The sequence below is a fragment of the Haliotis asinina genome, chromosome 10 (assembly GCF_037392515.1).
Source record: "Haliotis asinina isolate JCU_RB_2024 chromosome 10, JCU_Hal_asi_v2, whole genome shotgun sequence".
NCBI lineage: Eukaryota > Metazoa > Mollusca > Gastropoda > Lepetellida > Haliotidae > Haliotis > Haliotis asinina.
The window spans coordinates 36611123-36638941 of NC_090289.1; the positions used below are offsets into that span (position 1 = coordinate 36611123).

The 27819-nt window shown below is 37.1% G+C and overlaps 1 protein-coding gene across 2 annotated transcripts in view; it reads left to right on the forward strand.

Moving 5' to 3' along the window:
* Positions 1–1985: 1985 nt before the first annotated feature.
* Positions 1986–27819, forward strand: part of LOC137297646 (outer dynein arm-docking complex subunit 2-like) — a 61687-nt gene continuing 35853 nt past the window's right edge. Inside the window, exons 1-18 of one of the 2 annotated variants that reach the window (XM_067829545.1) lie at positions 1986–2041; positions 2629–2902; positions 3408–3580; positions 5062–5314; positions 9371–9477; positions 10167–10312; positions 10720–10842; positions 13005–13228; positions 17424–17474; positions 17806–17962; positions 18317–18463; positions 19327–19536; positions 20052–20285; positions 21425–21535; positions 21927–22142; positions 22526–22707; positions 23547–23661; positions 24319–24507. In XM_067829545.1, coding sequence (XP_067685646.1) covers positions 2673–2902; positions 3408–3580; positions 5062–5314; positions 9371–9477; positions 10167–10312; positions 10720–10842; positions 13005–13228; positions 17424–17474; positions 17806–17962; positions 18317–18463; positions 19327–19536; positions 20052–20285; positions 21425–21535; positions 21927–22142; positions 22526–22707; positions 23547–23661; positions 24319–24507 — 2868 coding nt within the window. In that variant the 5' untranslated portion in view covers positions 1986–2041; positions 2629–2672. Of the gene's footprint in view, positions 2105–2628; positions 2903–3407; positions 3581–5061; positions 5315–9370; positions 9478–10166; positions 10313–10719; positions 10843–13004; positions 13229–17423; positions 17475–17805; positions 17963–18316; positions 18464–19326; positions 19537–20051; positions 20286–21424; positions 21536–21926; positions 22143–22525; positions 22708–23546; positions 23662–24318; positions 24508–27819 lie in introns of both variants that reach the window. The other variant, XM_067829546.1, reaches the window with a different exon arrangement.

The following is a 27819-nucleotide window of genomic DNA, read 5'->3' on the forward strand; positions in this document are numbered from 1 at the left end:
ACAAAATTATTCTTCTCTGATTATGTTTTGTTATTACTTTTAAGGTGTTAAGAATAACACTTTATAACGCATTCCTTCCTGTATTAATATGTAGTTCTAGAATACGCGAACATGTCAGTTACTTAAGAGAAGTAATTTGACTCCAATTCAAAGTCTGCATCGCCGTTGTTGTATGACTTGTGAAATATGCACCAGGAGTATCAATGTATTTAGCTTTAACGTAATATTTATGCGAATTATAAACGTTGATAAACATAAACAGTCTGTTACAAACATGTATCCTTTAACTTGAGTCAGTTGGGCCACTTTTAATCTAACATTTGACATCTATGCTAATTTTGCTTGACTTTTTAAAGAATTAAGTTTCATTCGAAATAAGAGACTAGTGCCACCTGTTCCTGTTTTTTAGTTGTTTAAAATAAACAATTATTTCACAGTAATCCATTTCAAGCCAAACACTTATTCAACCCCCAGTTTAAATCCGTCAATTAAAGCCACTCGTTCAGAGCCCCAGTGAAATCATGTTTCTTCGTCACCTTTCAATGATCCACCTTGAACAACTTATTTCCACCTGTGCCGAAATTCAATAACAGACAATAATTGCCCCACCTAAACACTGCCTCATTTAAAACAAGAAACAAAGCAACGGACGTTTTTCACCAGTTAAAAATCAAGTCTATTATGCCAATAGAATGGCTCGATTAGTTGGTAAAGTATAGACAGATGTTTGAAACCAGTCGATTAGTCTCGATGATTGGCCCATTCGTGTAGAGCCTCATTTCGAAACAACAATCTTCCCCACCCATGTTGAACCCCCCACATGGGGTGGTATCGTATGAGGTCTCTAGAATCAACGCTTGGCTGTTGTTTATTGTATTAGTGCTTTTTCTCATTCTTAACATGATTCCAGTCCTCTGGATGACGCTTTCCCCAAGTCGATTTGTTTTCGCATTTGGACACAATATAGCTTCATTTTCTTCCAGCAAATGTTTATGCCTGAAAATAAAGTTTCTCCCCCCTGGAAAACCGGGTGGGGGTCGGGCAGCAATTTTGGACCTTGGTGTCCCAGCCAAGACATACTGCCCGCGCACTCTTCTGTCCGTTTTGACAATAAACACATCCATCGTAAGGGTTATCGTCAACAAATAACTCCCTCATTCATACGTTCCACTGTCTGAACTGGAAAAAAGACTGTTAGAGCAACTCTAGATTTGTGAGAACGATCTTGTGTAAATATCATTTTAATCGTATTGGTGAATGTTTATTTCGTTACACGTGATGTGATAGATAAGAAGTTTCAGAGGCGAATATCAAAGAGTGATGCGACTGGTAAACGTTTTATAACCATTCTCAAACAAATCAACACAAATATATTTTAGAAACACAAATTCGTTTCTTGATTTATAACTGCTTCCTGTGTAAACGTACCGAACGAACTGTCATTACAAAATAAGCAAATTGAATAGAGAAGAAATGTGTATAGGTATATACAAATCATATACGGATACATATTTATTGATAAACTTATTCCCCCACTACATGTGATTGATTTCGATGGGGTATTTTGTTATGAACGTTTAATCCATATACTCTATGAATGTGAAATGTTGATTCTGGTGACAATGTTGTGAACTATAGGTAATTTAAGATTCAATACCATTCATAATACAACGGTTAGGCGAATTACTTTAGGACGGAAATATTAAATCGTGCTTAACAAAAAGAATGTGTTGTAAATCTTACAGTTTAATTATCTGTGATCCTTAGTTTTACAATGAAAATTGGGACAGTGGGTTTGCTAAAACGTATTTTAAAAGCTAGTTTCGAATTGCACACGCATGTAGCTAATTTTGAACCCGTAAATTTGTAAAAAAAATAGATTTTTAGAGCGACAATGATTTGCGAAACATATTTAGTAGTGGTACGCTAAAGGGTCTCAGGTATGATTATTTCCCTTTGAAACTTCCTGTCGCGCAGGAGCACTTAGCCTAGCAACCGTTGCTGCAGGACACAGTTATAAGCAATCAGCGGGAATATACAGGTGTATTATTTTTCTGTTTTATTCTGTTGTTGTCGCTTTGCAAGTATTTCGCTGGAGGAGAAGGTAGTTGAAATATTAGTTAGTACTTTGATTTTCGTAGATGTTTTTTTCATATTTGTATACTATTCGGAAACGTAACTTGAGAAAGTTATGCTCAGAGTTGTCCCAGGTCGCACTGTGAATTTACAACAACATAGGATATTCCAACTGTCATTGGTCCTACTTATTACATGTATATGTATCCGTTTAGAATATTGCGGGTTTTTTTGGGGTATTAATTGCAATTCGCACGAAGGTGGTGATGTAGCTTTGTGAGTGGATTAACACTGTAATACTATATGTGTAACATTCCATATTTTGCAAAGCCTAACAAACACTGTCAGTTGAAACTTCCCGTAAAGAACCGAACAGATTTGTACTTGATCCACTGTTTGGTAGGTTATCAATTTACTGTATATCTAATCATGACATGTAATGCATACAAATATTTTGTAAAACGAATATGTCCGCACACTTAACTCCTTTACGTTGCTTGAAGTGGTATATGTTTAGGATATGATGATAAGACACTTTCAAATCTGATTCAGATACGCTTGACCACGTGAGACAGTCACATATCAACTGATTGACCATGGGTCAGGCTCTACAGAGAGCAGCACAGTGGACATCTGCCCGAGATGGTTCTGGCGGAAAGCTTGAATTCACTCCAACAAATGAGGAGCTTCTGCACACAATCCTCCAGTTTGTTGAAGGATTCAGTGGTAAAAGCCCAGAGGAAGCCAAACTTGTATTCAAGAAGCCTTTCACATGGAAAACATCTCTGCTGCCTTCACACTTCTCGTCAGGAGCATATGTTGAAAAGTGGGCATCAGCTGTTAAAGCAGTTATTATTTACCCCTCTTATGTGATCCTTCTCTTATTCATTATATGTTGTATTTGTTGATGTAAAGTGCACATCATAATCAAGGTTATTCCTCTTATATGTTATAGGGTATAAAATTATTGTACGTGTATACTCCATGAGGCACTGATTCTTTACTGTTTCATTTTTGACCCAAATGAATAATATCTAAGTCATATCAAAAGGTTTCTGGTTACAAAAGGTGTGACAGAATGATGATATAATAGACCTCCCTAATATATATATAATCTGTGAAATAAAAATGAAATCAAAAGAGTCATGATGATCTTTCACATTTTAGAAAGTTCCCAAACACAACAGAGTATATGCTGTTAAATGCATGTTGAGTAAGTTCATCCAAAGTGCAACAAAATGGTAGAATTTAATTTTTAGTTTATCAAAAGAGGAAACCATGTGGCATGTTCAAGTATGCTGAGTTGCCTCATTATGCATCTTGTTTCACAGAGGCGATGACTTGGAGTCAGATGCAAAGGGGAAGGATGGCCAGGCCCTGTTTCAGCTGAAGAAACTGTCCAAAGATAAGTATGAGGTCAGCGTGATGTCACTGGAACAGGCAGAGAACATTCTCAGGTCAGCTGGTGACAAGAAGATGGTGGAACTCAGAGGCTGTTTAGAGGGTAAGTTACATTTATTTAGTACTTTCAGATAATTTTTTTTTTATGAGAATGTAATTTGTTATAAATCCTCAAAGGTTGATGTCATTGTAAGGAATGCACTTTTGCCCACTTACACAAATCAAGCTTAGTCCTGCTTCCTTTTCAAATGTTTGTGTTCGAGTATGATCAGCTAAGGTCACTTTTTGCAAGTGGGCCTTGTTTTTTTCGCTGTTTCTTAGCAGCAAATAATTTAAAAGTACATCAATATTTCACAAGGTACCAATTTCAGAATGAAATCAGCAACAAAACTTATTCTGTCCCACTTGGACCAGTAATATTATAAGTCAAACTGAGGATGCTTAGTTTGATAGTAAGCATAATAATGAACAAGGAGTGTCTGTCACAAAGCTAGTGTTAAAGGCTGAAGATTTATGTGTCTGCTGTTTCAAATACCACAGGAGTTAGGGGTGACTATTGAGATCGAAACAACTATTGCATACAACACGCTATTGTGATAGTAATAATCTATTGCGACTAACTATTGCAGTAGTCTTATTTGAGGCCATTTCTCAAATGAATGTATAGTGTGTACGAAATAAAAACAAGTTGAAGTAGTTTCAGTCTCTCTTAATAACTGACAAAAAAACGTGAAACCCAGGCCCCGATTTCTCAAAACAAACTTAAGTTTGAGTTTTGACTGAAGTTCGAGTTTTTACTCGAATTTGAGAAAACACATATCCTAGAATGTACTGAAATTGATATTAAACTCAAAATAGTAGACAGTTTCAGTTTTGTGAATACATACCTGAAGGTGTTTGGGCTTTTTCAGTTTTGAAAAATGCAGTTGAGTTAAAAGTTCAGTGGTTTCAAATTGTCAAACTCAGTTTGAAATTTGAGTAAGAACTTAAGTTTATTTCAAGAAATCAGGGATACATCAATTAAACAGTTATAACACTAACTCAGAGAAGCTGTTGGTCTGCAGCCAAACAATAAACAAATATGATGCAACATAAATTTTTCATAAAAATAAAGTCAACTACTAAACTAGCAATAGCAACACATACTATCGATGCATCAATCGTCTTTTATTTCTACCATCAACTAATTGCTATCGAAGACTCAACAGTTGCAATCCATCAATAGTTTCATGCATCATTTCTGCAATAATAGAAGCGGACATCAAGGACCACAGTAACTCTTTTCTGTACACACGGGTGCATTGTGTGAGGACTATTTCTGGTGTCATTGCTGGAATATTACTAAAAGTGGCGTAAAACTCATTCACTCACATCAGTGCTCTTACTTTTAGCATCATTTTCAGCAATGCTTTACAGTTGTGGTAAGAGATTAAGTTACAGACAGTTACCTATCTGCAGGTGTTTGCCCAAAAGAAGTGTACAAGGTGATGTAATGATTAAAAGCGACACGTGAGGAAGATTTGCTCACACTAACATCCAAAAACAGTCGAGACCAGCAGATGATTGTTTTTGTGTTTTGTTCAGCTAACCGCGACCCCGTTGTCAACATGCTGGGGGAGAGGTTTGCCACAGTGGAGGGGGATGACAACTCCATCTTCCGTTACATGGAGGAGATCACCAAGGAGATCGAACAGGCTGCACGAGCAGGTACCGAGGCAGAGGGAGACACCTCAAAGATGTCCGAGGTGGAGGAGAAGAAGATTGTTCTGAGACTGAGACTGAAACTCTTGAGGCTTGATGAACAACTTCTTAATCAGAGCATTCAGAAGATCTCAAGGTAGGCAAAGCAGGCAAAGTGTTATATTTGGGGACAACAGAATTTGGTCAAACACTATGTTCCAATAGCAGGCAAATAAGGAAAAGGCATCAGAAATTGGTTACTTTGAAAAGTTTTGATCCTCTTGCGTATTGAGGGGTTTTCACATTGCTTCAAATGCAAGAATAAAACATACGGAACCTATGTTCCCTTTATCATATATGTATTGGTGTGTCAAAATCAAAATATGCAACAAAGAATTCCAAATGTCAAGACAGTCTGTCATACAGACCTTGAAACAAATGTACCCAATACTACACTTGCAAGTGTAGAATATGTGGCAAGCCTTAGGTTACCGCTGTTTCAGAAACTGCAGAAAGTCTCTGGGCTTCTTTTTATTTTTATTTTTCAAATAAAAGTAAGAAAACATTTTTTCTGAGAAATGAGTTTATTTCAGAGACTAGGCAGTGGTCATTGTAACTGCCAAAGGGCTGGCGCTACTTTATACAACGACACCCTATTCGGTAGATATTTAAGGCCCAAATTCAGGACCAATGTCAGTACAAATTGCCAAACTGGATTTTGTAATTTCTCAATACTTATCAGTATTGTTACTTATATTGTCACTAAGTTATAGTTTTGTGCTAGTTACTTGAATTTCATATTTAAAGTAAGATTTAATGCCCAGTTACGCTGATGTGATGTTACAGTGCTTCTGAATTTAGGAAACTTAGAAACAATGATGTTCCTAAACCATTCCTAGAAAAGTTCCTGAGGGTTGTGCTAAACTGATTGTAACTTTTGTAAACATACTGATTTCCTACAGCCTGTAGTGTAAGCCTCTTTGATAACATGTAACTGCTTGTGTATTCATAGTCTGTAAGTGGTCTTCCTTTTTATCAAAGCAAAGTATTTTTAATGGCTATTCTCTGAAAAGTGTTGTGTTTGTGCATTAACTGTTTAAATAATTAACTAGTTTCAGATTATACTTAGCATTGCTCTGTCGGTGTTAAATGTGACACAGAACCATTGTATATGCCTACAACTATTCTAGCAAGTGTATAGCTGAATATAGTTTTTTCAAAGAAATTTTATATTATCCTGTGTATTAAGACAATCAGTAATGCATGGCTAGATATTTGCCTCTGTGGTATCCTCATACATAGTGGGAAGAATATATTTTGTTTTGAATATGAATCAATACATAATCCCGTAATTTGTTTAAAAAATAATTGATAAGTCTTCAGTTCAAATGCTGTCAAATTTTTACATACCCTTATCCATTTCTATTAATTAGCTAACAACTGTTGTTAGATATGATAGTTTTCTGTCACATTTCAAATCTAAACAAAATACACATAAAATGTATCTATTATTCCAGAGACCATATATGGTCTCTGATTATTCTCAATTGTTTCTGAAACTCATGAATATTAATGACTGAAAAAAGCCTTTACACATCCACAATGAAGTATATCAGACTCAAAAAAGTATGAATGACTCTATATTTCTTATTTTTCCATTTTTTGTATGTTGTCTCATGATTTAAATGATATGTTTGAAATCCTACCCCTCCCCTGCTTCCAACAGCAAGCCCAAAGGCCACACCGCCTTTGCAGCAGAACTGTCTTTATGACGTAATTGGAAAATCGCACATGAAATGGAACTCTAGGAATTCACAATTTTCTGAACCTGCTCTGACCTGCCATCATCGACTCTGAATCAAATTATAGCCGCACTAATCTAGATTATCTCTCTCAAAACAATCAAAGAGTATCATCTTACTATCAACATGCCCGGGAGAATACCTCCTACAAGCCACAGCTTTCTCAACATGTGCCGCAGCTAGCGCCAAACCTAAAGATGACCATCTATTACGCTTTGTTCTGACTGTCCTAGAATTTAGACATCATCCTTATGCTGGAATAATTTTTTTTAAATCTGGTATCTAAACATATCTGGAGTTTGAATTGTGTAAATTTCGTTCCTGTTCTCTGGGATTAATTTGTCTCCCAACTTGTGTGTTATAATGAGGCAGGTGGATGGTAGTGTATGTGTGCGTACACATGTGATCTGAATTAAGGCTTTACAGTAAAAGACGAAGGATGTGATATCGGTAATACTGCACCAATGGGGAGAATCAAACTGCAGCGTGTACCAACTTCTAGTGGTGTATTTTCACAAGTGCAGTGAAGAATTTTCGATCTAATCGTAATTTCTACCAGGCAGACAAAGCAGCCCAAATGCTGAGGTGTATTAGCATGGTGGCAGGGTACATCCCTACGGAGAATTAGGCACAGGTGAAATCGCTTCACGATTCTCCAATTGATAACGACGTGCTATTGTCTGGCGAGGCTTGTTTTCTTGGAATGCCCACACACACATGCAGCAAGTAATGTGCGGGTGTCGTGTGAAACACTCCAATTATTTGCCGACATATCTAACCAAATTCGCTCAATCTCAGTTGCACGTTTTTGACGTAATCATTGACAGGGGTGCGGTTTTACAATAAAACTTTGATCTTTTCCCTGTTTGTTTGTTTTTTAACAAGTGCATCATATCGTTGAAGCTAATGAAATCTGTACAGACTTGTCTAAAATTTTGTCAAGAATTTGAGTCCTGTATCCTTTGTTTTTGTGAATTTAACAAGTATTTCAAGCTTTAAGAACAAGCAGTGTATTCTTTTCTTATTTTTCAAATGATTATTTTTGTGAGAGGAAAAATTCACTGTCAAATCCAGTGTTCAAATTATCAGTTGTAACAAATTGTAACTTATTTAATTTTGATCCAGCAGTTAAGAAAATGGCATTTGTCATTGTAAGGAAAAAGGTAATATATATCCATTTTGGAAGGATTATGTTGTCATATAATCATGTAGGTAAGGTTTTGACATCGTCAGAAAAGAAAAATTTTGATTCATTATATAGATCAAATGTTAAATAGGTCTTTAGGTTTTAAACTTTAAAGTGCTTTTCCTGTGTCATACATACTTTAGTTCTTATATGAATGGGTTTTTTAATCTATAGTGTTATTATGCATGATGTGCAACATTCAAAATTAAGAGAAATTGCCCAGGATTGATTCAGTATACTCTGAATCTAAACCCCACTGTTACGTTTTAAAAACAGAAGTTTTTTTACAAGAGATAGTCAACTCATAGTCAACTTGTAATGTGTGGATGCAGTATATAAAATTAGCAGTATGTTCCAAAAGGATAGTAATTTGTTTGTAGAGATCAAAACAATGCTGCACTCAACAATATTCAAACTGTATGATGGGGAGTTGTAGGTATACAGTTCTTGATCATCCAATCCTTGGCCAGTGATTGATGTAAAGAGCAACAGTGCTGTTGTTTGGTAAAATATACAGTACATTCCAGGATTCCATCTTATTCAACATTTATAAATACCACACTCAACAATATTCAAGTTATATGAAATGGTTATGTGAATATTCAACCAGGAATTGATATTAAGAGTGTCAAGCCCCATTTTTGGGTACAACGACATGCCATGAAACAAGACACTGAGTATTGCTGTTGAATTCCTTTGGTGTCCTATTGAGACCAATACAGGTGACTATATGGACCTGCTGTAGTCTGGCATCCCCACACTGGGTTCCTGTGACAGTCTGTGGTGGTCATAAAATAGCTTTTTTATCTTCAGTTATGAACCACTCATGAAGATCCAGGTTAGAACTGATCTTCAATAACCCATGCTTGTTGACTGATGGGATCTGGTCGCCAGGCTTGCTGACTTGGTTGTCGATGTTCATGCTATTGATCACTGGATTGTGTGGTCTAGGCTCTATTATTTACAGACCACCACCATATTGCTGGAAATTTGCTGGAATATTGCTCTGTACGGCATAAAACTAAACTCAGTCACCCACTCATTTGTGAACTAGCATGTCCTCTGTATCATACTTATGTCAAGGGAACGCTTAAGTTGATACAGGGTGATGATGCTTCTGTTGTCGCTAAAAGGAGTCCAACTTATTTCCATCTGAAGGAATAATCAGAAAAGAATCCAACATCTGAAATAAAAAAGTAAACATTTACCTGTGTATCTCTTCCAGTGAGACTCGTTTGACGCCACCAATGGTCGACGGTGAAGTCAGCATCCTTCAACAGCTGTCCGGCGAGGATGAAGAGAAGTCAGTCCTAGAAAGCATCAGCTACTACGGTGAGATAGCGTCACTGTCTCTGACATCAATATTCTGCTTGTCAATATGACATTGTCATGTTGCTAGTATATGATCGGACTTGTTCGGGGAATTGATTTATCATAAGCAAATCTGAGGTAAATTCTTGAACTGTATGTATATGAATTATTGATATGATACATGTGTTTGTTCCGTAACTATAGTAACCATGGTGTTTGCTCTCAAGAGAAATATTCGATGCTTAGCGATTTCATAGATTTACTTTACAGATGTAATATCTTTTGAACAAATTCCTTTCCAAAATTTAAGTTGTGTTTGTTCAGCTGAGAATGTTCATCTTGTCATATTGCAATACACGTTTTTACAAACAACATATTAAAATGATGCTTATTTGTCTCAAGGAAAATATATCAGTTTATTGCAAAAAAAACCAAACCATACAGCTTGATCTGCATTCCTGTCTTAATTCACATTGGTTTCATATTTTTTGGTTTACTTCAAGGATGCTTTGATGAACACTGCTTTTATTGAAAAATACTTACCGTTCTGTTAAACTGTCCAATAGGGATCATCACTTATCAATGTTCCTGAATGAGTGCAGAATTGTATCTTGGTTATTGGATTAACAGGTTCTTGACTGATGAGGTTCAACTGTCAACATGTTGTTCAAAAGATTACCTGTCTTCTGTATTTTTTTCATTTCTTTCAGGTGACACATTTGTCTTTAAAAACGGATGTCGGGCACAACCATGGCGTCAGTTGCATGGTGACATCTGCTTTCTGGAAGTCAAATGTCATGACCTTGACAAGCCACTCTACGTCACTGCCAACACAATTGGCTACTACCTGAATAATGTAAATGTCCAAATTTTTTATTTCATTCTTAGAAGTCATGTTTAGATTTAACCCAAAATTTATTGATATATTTGATTTAAGACATATGTTCAATGCAACCATTTCCTGTTACAAATATTTTGTGGAGGGAAAGTTCATGTCCAAGTCCAATCTTTTTATCTTCCACAAAATGTTCAAGGTTTAAGTCAGTTTTGGTATATGATATACAGGGAAATCTTTGTCATATATCAGTGACAGACTTGGTGACAGATATAAAAAGATCAATAGCGTCTCATGACTCATATTTCAATGATCCTCATCCCCATGTCAATTCCCTGCATTTTCAACTTAATAAATTATGCACAGAAAAAACCTTGGAGCTGCTCATGCTGAGAATTTATGATCTTAATCTCTCAAATCTCTTGCAGGGGCCTGACAAGGATAAACCTGGTCAGATCGACTACGAACGCCCAGAGCAGGACATCTTCCGCGATCTTGTCACACTTCTCAAAGTTAAAAGTAGTCGCTTTGCTGAAATGATTGAAAAGCAGGTGGGTTGAGAGCACATTAGCAGCAGGTGCTGAATTATTGTTTCAGCTTCAGATAAATAAACACATCAATAGCTGCACGTTACAGGCATGTAGATGAAAATCTACAATTTCACAGGGAGGACGTATTGCTAGATACTCTGCCAGTACATCCTTATAGTAGGACGACTACAAAGGAATGTTGAATGATGCTGTCTTGAAAGCTTTGTAGGCTTGTTTGAGCCAATTTCACTGCTGAATTGATAATTGAGTTCAGTTAAGAGTTTAAAACACCTACAAAGAGTGCAGATATATTTCTGTTTATTTTTTGTGTGATTTTTTTCCTTCATGCTGTTGAAAATAACATATGGCAACCTCGTCTTTTCAATATTGGATTAATGCAGAGAATGAAAGAAAAATGTTTGTAAACCATGGAAGTAGTGGTAGGAAAATAGTGTTTTGTTTTGCTAATGTTAAGCGAGTAGCATTAAGTAGGGATCAAACTGAACCACGTGTGACACAACGCCCCGACATTGCTACTGTCTTGTTGAGTGTGTTGGTGTGTATCTTGTAACTTTCGCATAGCTAGCAGTTTCACACCCACTCAGAATGCCTCCCAACGTTGCTTTCCTTTTTAGGAGCTCTGTAGAGATCTTTCTCGCAATTAAAGACTGTTACAGTGCTATTTGTTAATATATGGTCTCGAAGTGAATTTTCAAATTGAAATTCCTTTTCAAGAGGAATTGCAATCTTGGTACAGTTTTGGAATCATGATTGTTTTCACTGTCTACTGAAATTCCAACTTTATTTGTACATTTTTTAAAAGCAGGATAATAGTTACTGCTTTATAGTCCAAGTAGTTTGTAAGTTTCTCTTTGAAATCTTATTACAAATTGCTCCAACGTAGTCATGTGGAATTTTTAGCTTAAATTGCCTCTTTACCTTTTAAAATATTGTCTTTAGTGCCTTTTATGAGGTTATAAAACATGATGCCATTTAATGTGTCTTGTTTAATCTAGAATGCTGTTACTAATTTTGTTGTGTGTTATTCTCGTCATCATATCATGTTTTCCAGTAATTTATCAAATTGTGTTCCAGCCTAACAAAGTTTCAAATTTCAAAGTTATCATACTTTCAAGAAAATAATTTTTCCTTAGGCAACAAAATATTAGTCATTACATGTTCATCCAAGTTTATCAAAAATGTGAAATGTGTGCCACTGAATGTTTTAAATATTATTTTTAATTGACGCAGGCAACTACATTAATTGTCAACTGGTTTGATTCTCACACAGCAGTAAGTTTTCTGGGAAAAAAACCTGTCTAAACCAGCACCCCATGCAACCGGAAATAAAATGCCAGTTAAGACAGTGCCAGATTAGACAGGACCATCATTTTCCAACATGGCTGCCATTGACACCCGTCAATCTCTTTGTCTCTGTGATGCCTTTGATTCGTAGGATTAAGGGACTTTGACTGGACCACTCATACCCATGCTGGTTTAGAACATTTGATTCATCATTACTGTCTGATTATCCAAGAGGTTTAATAAGTGTACTGAATTACGGGTCCTTGATTGGACCGCATGTCAGTTAAAACAGTGTTAAACTTAAAAAGTGTTACACTTAAATAGCTTGTTGGAAGCGGAAAGTTGGGCCAGAATATGGAATGAACAGGTGCATTGTGAATAGTAGGACCAAAATTTTACCCCAGTTTTGATGGTCTGCCGAATTAGACAGGGGTCAGTGTTGCATTTATTTCAGCTTGTAATGGAAAGTGTAATCACATTCAGGTATTTAGGAAGAATAAGATGAAATGAGGCAGAGTTTTAGTAATGGTGATCAGGATTTGATGCCAAGAATTGATTTATTTTGGTGGATGGGCTCAGTGGACATTAAACAATGTTTTGGAGTGTTGTAGCCAAGTGTTTAGGTATTTCACCCATCAGGTGGAAGTCTTGGGTTTGATTCCCTTACATGAGTACAACAGGCTAGAGACCCTTGAGTCTGCATATTTTTTAGAGGAATAATGTCATTTCTTAAATATTAATTTGATTTGACATGGCTAAATAATTCAAGTGTCACCTTGTTTTAATGTTGCTAATTTAGTCATGTATTCCCAATTCACTTTCATATTGCTGAGTTACTTTATTGTGGTTGATTTCATTTAATGTTGCTATTGTTTCAGGAGTTCGCTCTTCGTGTGGACACACGAGATGACCGCCACTATGACATGTCTCAGGAGAAGCGAGACGAGGAAGATGGTGATGCTACTCATCGGACAGAGCAGAACTGGCAACAGCGGACCTCCAATCAGGATAAGGATAAGCAGAGCAAGCAGAACAGACAGCAGAAGAAGAAGCTTGAGCCATCGCTTAAGTGGAAAGCCCTGGGTGTTGAGGAGTACAAAGAGTGAGTTGTGTGTTGCAGCTTAATCTGTTGTCAGTGTAGAAACTTCAATTCATTTTGATGCAGTGGTTTTCTATTTCTGAAAAGTTCCATTGACTCAGATTCTTAATGCTTCCATTGACTTCTTTCTGATTGTATTTACTAAGTCATTGTCTGGCTTGTGTCAGTTTGACTCTGTTTCTTTGAGATAGCTTCTAACTTATTTTAGTAGTGTCTGAATGGCTTCAGTGACCAAGTATCCAAGTGGTTTCATTGACTTTCTATCTGTCTAGTTTGACTTGACTGTCCATTGTCGTGCATATGTATCAAATTATAAATACCCTATATTTTCACTACCACAGTATCAGTTTGGGCACAGTTCAAATGGCATGATGCTAAATATCGACATCCAATCCAAATCTTGAAGAACAAAGCTCCTGTTTTGAATATGTCCATATATTTAAAAACAGAACGGAGATACGATACATTCTTTAGGGTGAATAGGGATAAACCTGGATGAAAAAGGATAAACATGTTGGTGCACTAAACAAACATAAAGCAAGAACTGGAATTGTTGAATTGAGATTGTCAAATGGGTTTGCATTGTATGTTGCACTTACATTGTTTCCTTCAAGCAGACAGAAAATACATTTCATAAATTTTAAATGGATGTTTACCATTCTCAGAGAAATGAATTATGTGTTGGACAATACTATTGTTCCAGATTTAGTCAACTACTGCAGCTAATAATCTAAACATAGAACACAGTTTAATGAACATCATGGGGCCCTGTCCCCCTCAGCACTGTAAGGCACTATGCCAAGGTGTCCTTTAGGCATGTCTAAAATGTGTGAATATGGGCTCATTCACACTTCTGTTGATTGTGGCCACATGTAATGGTCTGTATCACAGTCCGTGAACCATATTATTTTCCCAACTGCCTTGCCCTCCCTGTAATGCTAAAGTCCTAAGTAACACAAGTCTAGGTTTCTTCAGATTCACCCATCTCATTTGTTCTCCCTTTCAAATTAACAGGATTTATTTCTTACCATCAAAATTCTGTATAGTAAGGATCATGTGTTAGTCTCCCCATCTGAGGAATGCATTGGATTAAATGACTGGCTGATTATGGTACTATAGCCAAACACTCAAGAGCACCAACATAGCCTTAATCTCTAGTTCTTGGCATTAAGTATTATTGTATGTGTAGAATTTTGTAAGCAGACATGTAAAATTTCAATTGTAACTGTTACATATGCACCAAATGAAGTCTCTTTTTCGTGTGAGATCAGATTACACAAAATCAATATATTTGCACTGATTTTCCAAACTTCATGTGCATGATGTTCTTTCTTCATTGCAAACAAAGAGTCTAAATTCTTCATGGAAGTGGAATAAATTGAGGTCTTTTTAAAACAGTTCTTTTATGATTGTGAAATACAACTTCTTTCTAATGTTCTATTGTTTGTAAAAACTGATTCTTTGTTAACACTGGCCACTGGCTTAACAAACCAAGGGAGGACAATATGGCTGAATAGATATTCCAGTGATTAATGACATCTTACATTTGTATTTTTTCAATATCATCAACTGTATCAAATGTCCCAGATTGTCTACTCAAACATATCATGTACAGTTAAAGCAAAGTATTATGTTTCCTTAGATAACTGATGATTAAGAGGTAGACATTGTGACTCCAATGCACAGATTGTCTTATTAGGATTTTATGTTGCTCTTGTGTGAAGTTTACCCACAGAAAACGTGGATCCTAAATTTGCAAGAGTTATCTCCCTTTAGCTGCTTTCCATTTTGTCACAGAAGCTTGGTTTTTGGAATGTATTAAACCAGCCTGTCCCCTAAAACACTTATAATGATACGTTGGGTTTGGGAGCAGTTTGTGAATTTGGTAATTGACTGATTGGTTGGTCGGTTGGTTGTTTAATGCAGCACGCAGCGATATTCCAGCAATGTGGCAGCATTCTGCAAATACTGAAGTCTGGACCAGACAGTCCAGTGATCAACAACATGAGCATCGATCTACACAATTGGAATACGATGATATGTTTCAGCCGATTCAGTGAACTTAGCCACCCAATCCCGTTAGTCTCCTCTTACCACAAACATGAGTTACTGAAGACCAGTGCTAACCTGGATCATCATGGGTATCAAGGGTGGAACATTTACCAGAAACATTCACTCTTACAAATAGTATTAGTGAATCATCTAGCATTCCACCTCTGACTAATATTTATCAGGCAAGCGGCTAGTTAGTATCTGTGCAGTGTCTTCCAGTATACACTTTGCAGCTACAGTGTACTCTGTCCAACTCGCACTCTGTCTTTCTTGGATTGCTGTCGGATTTTGGACCTAAGTGTCATCCTAAAACAGAAGTTACAAGTAAAAGCATTGCTTTATAGTCCGTACTGAGCAGGAAGTCTGCTTGGCCAATAAACCTTAAATAAACTACCCATTGTTTGGTATGGGTATTTTGTTTTATTCACTAATTAACACTAATTTGTAAACTATGATTGAGAGGATCATGTAAGTGAGATGTTCAGGCATCGATGTAGGAAATTTCTGTGTAACTCAGATTGCTGCCCAATTCGGACTTTTTACTCTGTCCCAAGCCATTCCGAATTAGAAAGAGTGCACTATATATGTATCAGGTGTATATTACATTACTGGGCATCAGAACAACTCATGTTCATGGTCACTGGCTGCTTGTCATCCAGACTTTCTGCTTCTAGTCCAAACTCTCTTGAGATTTTTTTCAAATTAGGTGATCATACTGATGATTGCACAATCAAAATGTTTGAAAAATCTAATGTTTGTCTTAAGTAGACTTTATTTTCATCATCACAGGGAACATCACATTGGAACCATTTTCATAAATAATGGCATGGGATCTGACTCATGTGCTTGTTAGTGTTATATAGCGTTATTATTATGCTTGCACCAATATACATGAAAGTGTAATTATGAATTATGGCATGAGACTATACCTGCAGTTACATATTGTTCCAAACCTTAGAATATCCACAGGATAGATCACTACAATGATTGTTCATGTCATGACATTCCTTGTGCATGTTGTTAAGTTACTTGTGTGTCTTTACATGAACAGTGTATATCACTACATGCCTTGTTGATATCATTAGAACCTTTGTGTTTATCATTACATCCCTTGTATGTATCATTACATTCCTTGTATATATCATTACATCCCTTGAGTATATCATTACATCCCTTGTATGTATCATTACATCCCTTGAGTATATCCTTACATCCCTTGTATGTATCATTACATCCCTTGAGTATATCATTACATCCCTTGTATGTATCATTACATCCCTTGGGTATATCAGTACATCCCTTGAGTATATCAGTACATCCCTTGTGTATATCATTACATCCCTTGAGTATATCAGTACATCCCTTGAGTATATCAGTACATCCCTTGTGTATATCATTACATCCCTTGAGTATATCAGTACATCCCTTGAGTATATCATTACATCCCTTGTGTATATCATTACATCCCTTGAGTATATCAGTACATCCCTTGAGTATATCATTACATCCCTTGTATGTATCATTACATCCCTTGGGTATATCAGTACATCCCTTGAGTATATCAGTACATCCCTTGTGTATATCATTACATCCCTTGAGTATATCAGTACATCCCTTGTGTATATCATTACATCCCTCGAGTATATCATTACATCCCTTGAGTATAGCATTACATCCCTTGAGTATAGCATTAAATCTCTTGAGTATATCACTACATCCCTTGTGTACATCATTACATCCCTTGAGTATATCCTTACATCCCTTGAGTATATCACTACATCCCTTGTGTATATCATTACATCCCTTGAGTATATTATTACATCCCTAGAGTACATCATTACATCCCTTGAGCATGTCATTACATCCCTTGAGTATATCCTTACATCCCTTGAGTATATCATTACATCCCTTGTGTATATCATTACATCCCTTGAGCATGTCATTACATCCCTTGTGTATATCATTACATCCCTTGAGCATGTCATTACATCCCTTGAGTATATCATTACATCCCTTGAGTATATCATTACATCCCTTGAGTATATCATTACATCCCATGATTGTATCATTACATTCCCAGAGTACACCCCTTGATATATGATATACTGGTAAAATGTTTGCTCCATTACTACTCATTTATTTACAGAGAGCAGACAGAGAGGAAGAAACCTCCATCACGCAAAAAGCCAACACACAAGTAAGTTATAAATGTTTGACATTGAAACTCAGGGATCCTCCTTTGCCATTACAAATCCAGATTCCCAGAATTTGGAGGGACCCAGGCATTGCAGTTTGGGTCCCAGGGAGACAGTTGTACCATCAATATGTTCAATACAACGTATGTCTGGTGCCTTCTATTTAGTGATTGGTGTTTCCTTGTTTGTGTCAAAACCTTCAAACTAATTGAATGGACTTTGCAGTTGTTATTTGTTTGTCTTTGTGGAACATGTTTCAGTAGTACAATTGTATATCTTCAGTTTTGTTGAAAGTTGTAGGAGAGCTATTCAGAGTACACTTTGTCCTGACAGGCTGAAGTCTAAGACTCCTGTGGACTGTGAGGATTCCTTCAGCGAGAGTTCTACTGAGAGTGAAGAGGAAGAGGAAGCAGTAGAACGCAGAACAGAGGCTAATGCTGACCTTCCTTCTGAGTACTGGCAGATCCAGAAACTGGTCAAATACCTCAAGGTACATGATAATCACTGTTGTGGATGAATATCTTTGTATCTGAATCACACTGAGTGATGCTTATACTGTCAAACTGGATTGTCTGTCCGGTCTAAACAGTTTATTGACCATCTCTGTTTTCCTGTATTATAGCTGAGTGCAGTATTAACAGCAAACAAACTAATATAGTTTTAGTTTTCATTTTGTTGACAAGACCTCCCTTCAAAGAATTTGAATTAGAAAGAAAAATGATGATTGACTTTAAAAATGTGTTTTATGGTCGACTAAAACATTAATCAAGCATCAGTTTTATTGTAACAGTTTGAAAGAAATGGTTATTTGTATTTTTGCTTTATAATAATCCTTGTGTCATAGGGAGGCAATCAGACTGCAACAATCATCGCTTTGTGTTCCCTTCGAGACTTCAACTTGGCACAGGAGACATGTCAGCTGGCTATCCGAGATGTCGGTGGACTAGAGGTCCTCATCAACCTCCTCGATACAGAGGAGAGCAAGTGCAAGGTCATTGGCATAGTATATCTCCATAGTTGGCCATTTGTGCATCTGTCCATTTCTTCCACCGGGATGGTTAAATGGTTCTGACAACAGATTCTATTATTTGTATCAGGGCAAATATAGGTATCTGTAGTTATTTCAAGTAGAGAAACAATATAAGTGTCCAAAAGGTTTGAACTTTAGAAGTCAGTTTACCAGCTTCATCTAAACAAACAGCCTTTCTTGTTCTCCCCTGTCAAAGTAAGAATGGACCAGTGTTCAAAATGACTGTCAACCCGGAGGCCCAGCATGGGTTGTTACTGTATCAGGACGACAGTTTCAAAGATGAGCAGGCCCCTATGCCATTCAGAAAATTAGCTATCAATTATTGTTCAGCTGAAATATGTCCCCTTTGTTGTCTTTATTAACAGTCAGGAATCATGAACTATCCATCATTTTTCTATAACTTATGATTTCACTCTCTGGTATTGCAGCACTTTGGCGTAGGATTGTCAACACCAGACAAATAAAAACTCCTCTGTGTGCCATAGACTTTCCTTGATCTTGTAGAAACTGTGTGAAACTGTGTGAAACTGTGTGAAACTGTGTACAGTGTAGACTTCTTGGTTTTTATTGGGCCTGCAGATTTCATTCAGGGCCTGTAGATTTAAAGCCTGCAGGTAGCAGCAGGCCCAGATGGCCAGCTGGTAAATTAAAGTATTGCAAACACTGGAAGAGACCCAAAATTAGAGTGACATACTTTCACGAAAAGAAGACAAAAGGCTATTAAGTGTTCATAACTGCTCAGAAAAAATCAGTTGGTATGGTTATCAAAACTTCACATGAAACACATCCATTTTGTGACATGTGGTTGCATATATTTGTTGTAGATTGGCTCACTGAAGATTCTCAAGGAAATATCCCGCAATATCCAAATCCGCCGTGCCATCGCTGATCTTGGAGGGCTACAGACAATGGTAAAGATCCTGCGTGACCCTGACAAGGAACTTCGCTGTCTTGCTGCTGAGACCATCGCAAATGTGGCCAAGTTCCGCCGTGCCAGGAGAACAGTCAGGCAACATGGTGGCATCAGAAGATTGGTAAGTACTGTCCTAAAAGTGTTCATCTTCTTGGTCTTCATGATTTGTGGGCACCATTGTTCACTGCAATAATACACCTCTCAGCCATGTTGGTGTTTGTGTTCAAATACCTGATTAACCACCTTGCATGTTTTATGGGAAGATTATCACAAGCCTACATCTCTAATGTTTGAGTCCACGTTTCTGGGGTCTGACATATGGTATTTGGTTTATGGATTAAAATTATGAGTGAGTTAGTGAAACAGTGATGCAGATGTTTGCATTTTTGCAACCTATTTCAAAATATTTGGCATCTGCTGGAATGAAAGATAAAAATGTTAAATTAACATGATCTGTTCAAGTTATTATTCAAAGGCCCAGAACCAGTGGGAACAAAGTGAATTAAAGCCCACGAAATATATTCTGTATATTTCCACCATCCATCCAAATTTTCTGAAACAACATCTATCTCCCTCAGCATTACAATCATGCTATGACACATTTGGTAACATCTCTCCCTGACCCTTCTTTTCCAGGTGAGTCTACTGGACTGTGCAGTGGTCACCAGTCCAATGAATGCCGAGATGGAGAAGGATGTTGAGGTAGCCCGGTGTGGAGCCTTGGCCTTGTGGAGCTGCAGCAAGAGCAAGAAGAACAAGGAGGCGATGAGGAAGGCTGGAGCCATCCCTCTCCTAGCCAAACTCCTCAAGTCTCCCACCGAGGACATGCTCATTCCGGTGGTTGGGACTCTCCAGGAGTGTGCATCAGAGGTTAGTAGTATCAATCACTTTTTCTTTTCTTTGAATGCTCCTGTTTGTTTTCCTCTTAGTCAAAGGACACCCATTTCCCAGACAAGCTGTGGAAATCAGACATTTGTAGTAATAACAAAACTGAATGGAATGAAAATTTATGAATGTTTGTAAACGCAGATGTAATTGAATTAGTATCTGTTATTATTTACACAGTATAGTGAAATTCAAAATTTACATCTTTTGAAATGAAATCATTGGCTGTGTTGCTCAGTGTTCTGAAACTGTCAGAAATTCATGAAGCTGTTGATGTGTTCATGGAATTTTGTGAGAAATCTGAAATAAGGAAGTGCGCTCTTCATGAAATCATATTGGATGCTAATAACAATACCATGACTTTTGAATTATCTTATTTATCTGACTCATGTGAATTCTGTGAGAATGAGAACAACTGACATCAGCACACAGTCAAGTGAATCAAGTAGAGGGGAAGAGTTATCTCCCTTGGGTCGTTTTTCTTCAACTGCTCCAGCTTATGATACAAGTACTTTACTTATTTTAGTCAACCTGCAATGCATACATTTTTATGCTTATCCTAACTCACATGATGGATGCTGTGAGATAGGAAAAGTATATAAATACACAATTTATAGATAAAATTTTCAAAATACAGTAGAAGCTGACGTTCTTGAGAGGCATTTAGAAGTCAGTGTTCTAATATACGGCAAAATGTTATGGATGTCAACTTCTTCTTTATTGTTTTCACGACGTTTCTGGGCTATTCCTTGCCCCTTCATTTTGTTGTATAACAGTAGAAGCTGTCAAAATCTGCTCTCATTGGGACTAAGGAAATAATCCGGTTAAGACAATGTACTGGATTGTAGAGCTGATGATAAATCTACAAGCCACAGATGGGACTGATGTTTTATGTCAGTGTAGACAACTTGCTGGCTTGAACATATGCCAGTTTTGACAGCTTCCACTGTACTAACCTTATCATATCTCACCCTATCCATGTGAGATAGGATAAGTATACAAATGTACAATGTGTAGTTAAAATTTCTTATATGGTGTTGTGGATTCATGAAAAGTGTATTCAATTTTTCAGTCAGGTGTGAACATTTTCTGGGTTATACTTAACAACAATTCTTCCATTACAGCCGAGCTACCGTCTTGCTATTCGAACCGAGGGCATGGTGGAGGACCTCGTGAAGAACCTGAAGAGCAGCAACCAGGAGTTGCAGATGCACTGTGCTTCAGCCATATTCAAGGTGAGAACTGGACCAATGTCATCAGTATAAGGAGTGAGCAGTATTGTCACCTCCTGAAGTAAATGGGGTAAGGCTGAGTTTGACACTTACAGACATATGCCTCGCCAAGGCCTGTGAAACAGAAGGGATTGTAATTTTCTAGCCAGAATATCCACATTCTGTGACCTATTTTGTTTCAGGACTTCAGTGATGTTGACACAGGATAGATACTTTTCCTTTGTGTTTGATTTAATTTTGTACTAATGAATGTCTTCCATTTTTCTCTTTGAGATTGCATGATCTCATTTTATGACGCATGGTGACAATGAATATGTCAGCGTACACCTATTGCCAATATATGTAACTCATGTAAACATGTATGACACTTAGAAATTGTCGTGATATGTTACAGTGTGCTGAAGAAAAAGAAACTCGTGACCTTGTGCGTCAGTATGGTGGCCTTGACCCCTTGGTTGGTCTCTTGAACACGAGTGAGAACAAGGAGCTCCTAGCAGCAGCAACTGGTGCAATCTGGAAGTGTGCCATCAGTCATGAAAATGTCCAGAGATTCCAAACACTCAAAGCCATAGAGATTCTTGTTGGCTTGCTTAATAACCAGCCTGAAGAGGTAGGATAAATTCACATTAGCCTGATTTTGATATGAATGAAAGTATATTATACCATTGGTTGATCATTCACTGGTTCTACGATATAATACAGGTTGGTTAGGTGTCTAAGGTGCCACAATTTCACTGAGCAGACGTGTAACTAAAATGAATAAGCACAGGTTCAAAGTTCCAGAATTCTAGTCACCAGTCCTACTCTTTCGACTCAGTAGCAGTAAATGTCTGAAAGAAACTTGTTTCACATTGTCCTTTATCAAGCCGACATGCTGTGATGTAACTGAAATACTGAAACTCACTCACTCACTCACACACTCACTCACTCACTCACTCACTCACTCACTCACTTTATGCTGTTAAGCTTATTATTGGTCTTGTTTGTGACCAGGTATTAGTGAATGTAGTGGGCGCCCTCGGAGAGCTAGCCAAGGATCCACCAAATCGACTACAGATCCGAAAGTCCGGGGGAATATCCCCACTAGTTAACCTGCTGACAGGAACAAACCAAGCATTACTTGTCAACGTCACGAAAGCAGTTGGTCAGTGTGCAGAGGAACCTGATAACATGGTGTAAGTTTGGTTCATGCAGTTGCTACAATGACATTTTGCTTTGATACTATTGGGAATTTTCCTGTTCATCACTCTCTCAGTGATTCGACTGAAAGTGGATCGGGTGGTTACAATTGAGGTTAGAGGTTGTAATTGGATAGGAACAGCAAGGAAGAAAGTTCTCACTTGTGATTAGACATGGATTGATGCTCACATCATCAACCACTGGTTGCAGAGATGAAGCTGTAGTATCGTTGACTGACGTAAGGAATTCGGTAGTGTGCCTCTTGCCAAGTATACATGATTTATAGACTACTGGTGTTAATATTGTTACTGTCTTATTTGAACTACTTACAAGAAGGACACTCACAGTTTCCAATTAATACTAGTTAATCTGTTACGGCTGGTGGATATTTCAACACATGGCCTTCCAGTTGGGAGTGTTCTTTAACTTTTGAGTTTTATACATGAACAGAGGTATTTGATACAGAAGCTGAATCTTGAAAATGTTCAATCAAGGGAATTTGGTGTTAAATCCTTGTCTAATGTAGTGTCCAAACTGTGTTTAATATTCACACTAATAAGTTCTGTTTTGCTAGATTTATGTGAAAAATTTTGGTTCTTTCACTGGGAAAGGTTTGGTGATAAAGGGGGATAACTCTTCCTGGCATGCTGTGAGCAAAATCTGTACATGGTAATATGTCAAGTGTTTGCTGGACCAGCCTTCCAGCTGCTAGCATTATACATTGCATTTTCATTCTTTGCTGTTAAGAGGATTTTGCTTTATTTGTAAATGTGTAAATGTTGAACATTCTACCGTCAGTTGTATCATGTATTGATTATTTCATTGAATCTTTCAGCAACATAGACAGATTAGATGGTGTGAGGCTACTGTGGTCACTGTTGAAAAATCAGAACACAGAAGTCCAGGCCAGTGCTGCCTGGGCCATATGCCCATGCATAGAAAATGCCAAGGTAAGCTGTGCAAACTACCATCAACACTTTACTTGGGTAGTGTACGACTTATATCGCCTATCAGTGAAAATTCCAGTTAGAACTGATCTTCAGTAAACCATGCATGTCAGCACAACTGTCAGAATCGGGTGGTCAGGCTCGCTGACGTCGTTAACACATTTGCATAGATCAATGCTCATGGTGTTGATCACTGGATTGTCTGGTCCAGACTTGATTATTTACAGACTGCTGCCATATATCTGGAATATTCCTCAGTGCAGCATTAAACAACAATTAATCAGACATCATATCCCAGTACATGAACCTGTAATCATGATGTCAATCACTAGATTGTCTGATTCAGATGTGACTACATGCAGACAACCATTATACAGCTGGAACATTGCATTTAACAGCAACAAACAAACAAACTAACAAATGCATGTCCATGGTGGTCAGTTTCCACACATTCCATACAACAATGACTCATATGGAGGCTAAAAGTGTACAAGAAACAATTTATTTTTGAAATTATTAAAAGGGTTTTTTTCATCAACATCACACAGGTTACAATGAATATTTGTATGAGTAACACTAACTGTTCCACAAAAAAGCCAAAACTTCAAAGACTAAATGAAACACTGGTGTACTGTTTAACCTGAGTGTCGAACTGTTCAGGATGCTGGGGAAATGGTAAGGTCGTTTGTGGGAGGTCTGGAGCTCATCGTCAGCCTCCTCAAGTCTGAGGACAAAGAAGTCCTTGCCAGCGTGTGTGCCGCAATAGCCAATATAGCCAAAGATGAAGAAAACCTTGCTGTCATCACAGACCATGGTGTCGTACCGATGCTGGCAAGACTCACCAACACTGTAAGTACCAGAATATGTTTGCTGTGTGTCTTGATACTTATTTGTTTATTTCAGACTGGAGTTATCTCCTAAGACGAATAACTTGCAATATCTCCATTACTTAATGCTGCACCCTGAAGGTCCGGGTTAGAACTGGCCTCCAGCAACCAATGTTTGTCATTTCTGGGATCAATGTTGTTTTATGTGCAAATTGACCAGGAATACTAGCATCTGGGTGTGAAAGATATCAGATAGGCAATCTTCAATCAAGACCAGCTGTGAATTGAATGACTGTTATTGTACCATGATTGAATCTGTTCTTCAATAGAGAATTAACATGCACTCATTTTGTTGTAGTACTATTTTAAAACTATGGACTGAAACATATTCAACAGTGTTAAAGGAAAGATTAAAGTCATAGTACAGATTATATAAATGATTTGAAGCCCTTGTAGCTAAAGTTGTCTCTGACCTCAGACCCTCATTGTGTCTGATCTGGGGTCACCTGCCGTGATATTGCTGGAATATTGCTAAGAGCAGTGTAAAACTAAAACTCACTCAATCATTTAATACCACCATGTATAAATACACTAAACCTAGGTTTATCAAAAGGATGTGGGCTGATGAGGAACTCAACTGGAACATAGTTTTGATTGATTCTTGTGGTGTTTCAAGTATTGCATGACTAATACATACATTATTTGAACATCTCATGCTAAACCTTATTACTTAAAAACCTGCAGTTCTCAATATTCATTAATTTTGGAGATTCAATATGAATGAACATTGTTATCTTATCATATGATAATTGAATAGCAGGTGCAATATTAATACATCTACATAGTTACATAGTCATAAAGGTAACCACATGTTAAAAACATTCTCAACAATCCAATTCCATATTTTCTTGGGTGGAGGAAGGATTTCAAAGATTAGTGCAGAAAAATCTACAGTATATTAATAGGAGAATGCACAGGAGACTGACAGCTGTCCTTGAAGAAAACAGTCGGAAATATTCATATCAGATGGAATGTCCTTGCTGGGACTAGTGATTTGCTTAGAAAAGTGTTAAAAGATTATTTAGAGACTGCACTGAATGTAAGTCCTTGATTGACATTCATTAGTATGTGATCACACTGGCAACATGTGTTGCAAAGACTCCCATTTCTGTGTGTCGTTGGAAGCTGTTTATCGACGGTGATTGGGGCATGAGTTAATGTGTATCAACACTGATTAACATTTGTTTCATGCCACACATTGTTATCATTGTGGGAAATTAGTCCTTTTTACTTTTTCTACAAACTTTGACATTTCTCTGCACCATACATTTGCCTGCTAAGCATATCTGTAATTCTGACATTACGCTAATTAGCAGGAAGACTGTTTTATGACATAATATGAGATTATACAGTTGTTTATTGTTTCATGATTAGTTATAATGCAGCTGTGACATATGTTTTGTAACATTACCTTTCATTAAACTAAATGACGAAAAGAGACGTCTTTCATCCACAAGCAGATTTAAGTTGCAGTTTGTTAATCATATTTTTAATTGAAAAGAATGCTTCTGTTATCGAAAGGAAAAAAGTATAATATACATGTTAAATATCTAACAATTTTTAGAATTTTGTTTATGCCTTTTTAGACACTTATCTCATCTGCAGGTCATTTTGGTTGAATGACGAACAGTCAGATTGTGAGTAATTGACATATGAGGCTTGCTTACACTGTTGTCAATAACACCTACTGATAGAGATACCAGCTATGAGATTGTATCCTCATGCTTAGGTAGAAGCTGTACATTTCGCTGACGATCAGACCATGGGCCTGCTAATCATCATCTCACCCTAATGAACCGAATGATAACGCTTAGACTATGATGATAATGATAATGATGGTGTGTCACATGATTATTCATAACGATGATATGAGCATGTCTGCCCACATGTATGCACCAACTACTTGGATGAAATAGACACCTACTGATGAGGAAGCATGTTAATAAAAAAATTTTTTACTCTCTCTCTCTGTCTCTCCCCCCTTCCATCACTCTTTTGGGATTTCTTTTAAAAACTGACGATGAAATTGACATACCTCGGTATTAAATAGCTGTCACATACATCCTTCAGGGATAGAATTTCATCGCAGAATATTGTCATGTTAATATTTCTCAGTAAATATTCTCATATATTTTTCACATATTTATATTTATTCATCAATGTTTAATATTCAGAAAGCTGATCATGCATTTTATGTTCAGTTTCAAGTGGCAGATGTGCCTCCTCTGCTTGATCAGCTAAACATCACATGACTTTCTACATTTAGCATTTAGATAATAATCAGCCATATTGTTTTTTACTCATGGCTTTTATTTATTTATTTATTTATTTATTTATTTATTTATTTATTTATTTATTTATTTATTTATTTATTTATTTATTTATTTATTTATTTATTTCACATTAATATTTAAACTTTAAGTTAAAGATAAATTTCTTCAAGGGTGTGTTCTGTATAGGTATTAGGAAAATTTCTTATTTACTTATATAGCTTCCTGGAGAACATTCCATGTAAATACCTATTGTTTTGAACGTGCTGCCTTCCTAGTCACTAGTTCACACATGCTGAGTCAACAGTGTTCATCTGACCCTGGCCTTTTGACATATTTGGTGTCAGTTTCTTCAGGATGCAGACTGTTCGCTCAGCACTGATGAAAGGATTCGACCTGTCAAGTATTTCAACAATAGAGTAGAGACTCCCACAAATAGGCTGTATCCCTGATTAAACAATTTTGTATTGCTTGCTTGGAAATATTTCCTGTATTTTTTAACTTTTCTTATCAGAAGGCTGATTAGATCCTCAGTTCTTGAATGTACGCTGTGGGGTTAAAGCATTCCCTCGTCGCTCAGTGACTTGGGTTCAATTCCCAACATGAGTATGTCATGCACAGCCCATTTCTGGTGTCCTTCGCTGTGATATTGGTGGAATATTGCTAAAAGCAGCATAAATCTAAACTCACTCACTCTAACACTAAGTTCATATGCAGCAAATAAAACACTGCGAAAGCTCTGCACATCAGAAATCAATATCTCCTTGTTTTTGCAGACGGCTAAGGTCCAAGAAATTCTGTTTTTATGTGAGTCACAATCAGTTCAGGAAAGGAGGTTTGTGATACACATTATCTTTGTAGTCGAACAAAGTCAGGCTTTATGCTTGGATAAAGTTTCTACTCTGTTGAAACATGTTTTCAACTTTGGATGTGATCAAGTACACAAATATGGCTTACATGTGAAAATGGCTTATGTTCCAACCTTCAGGAGAAAATCCAAGTCT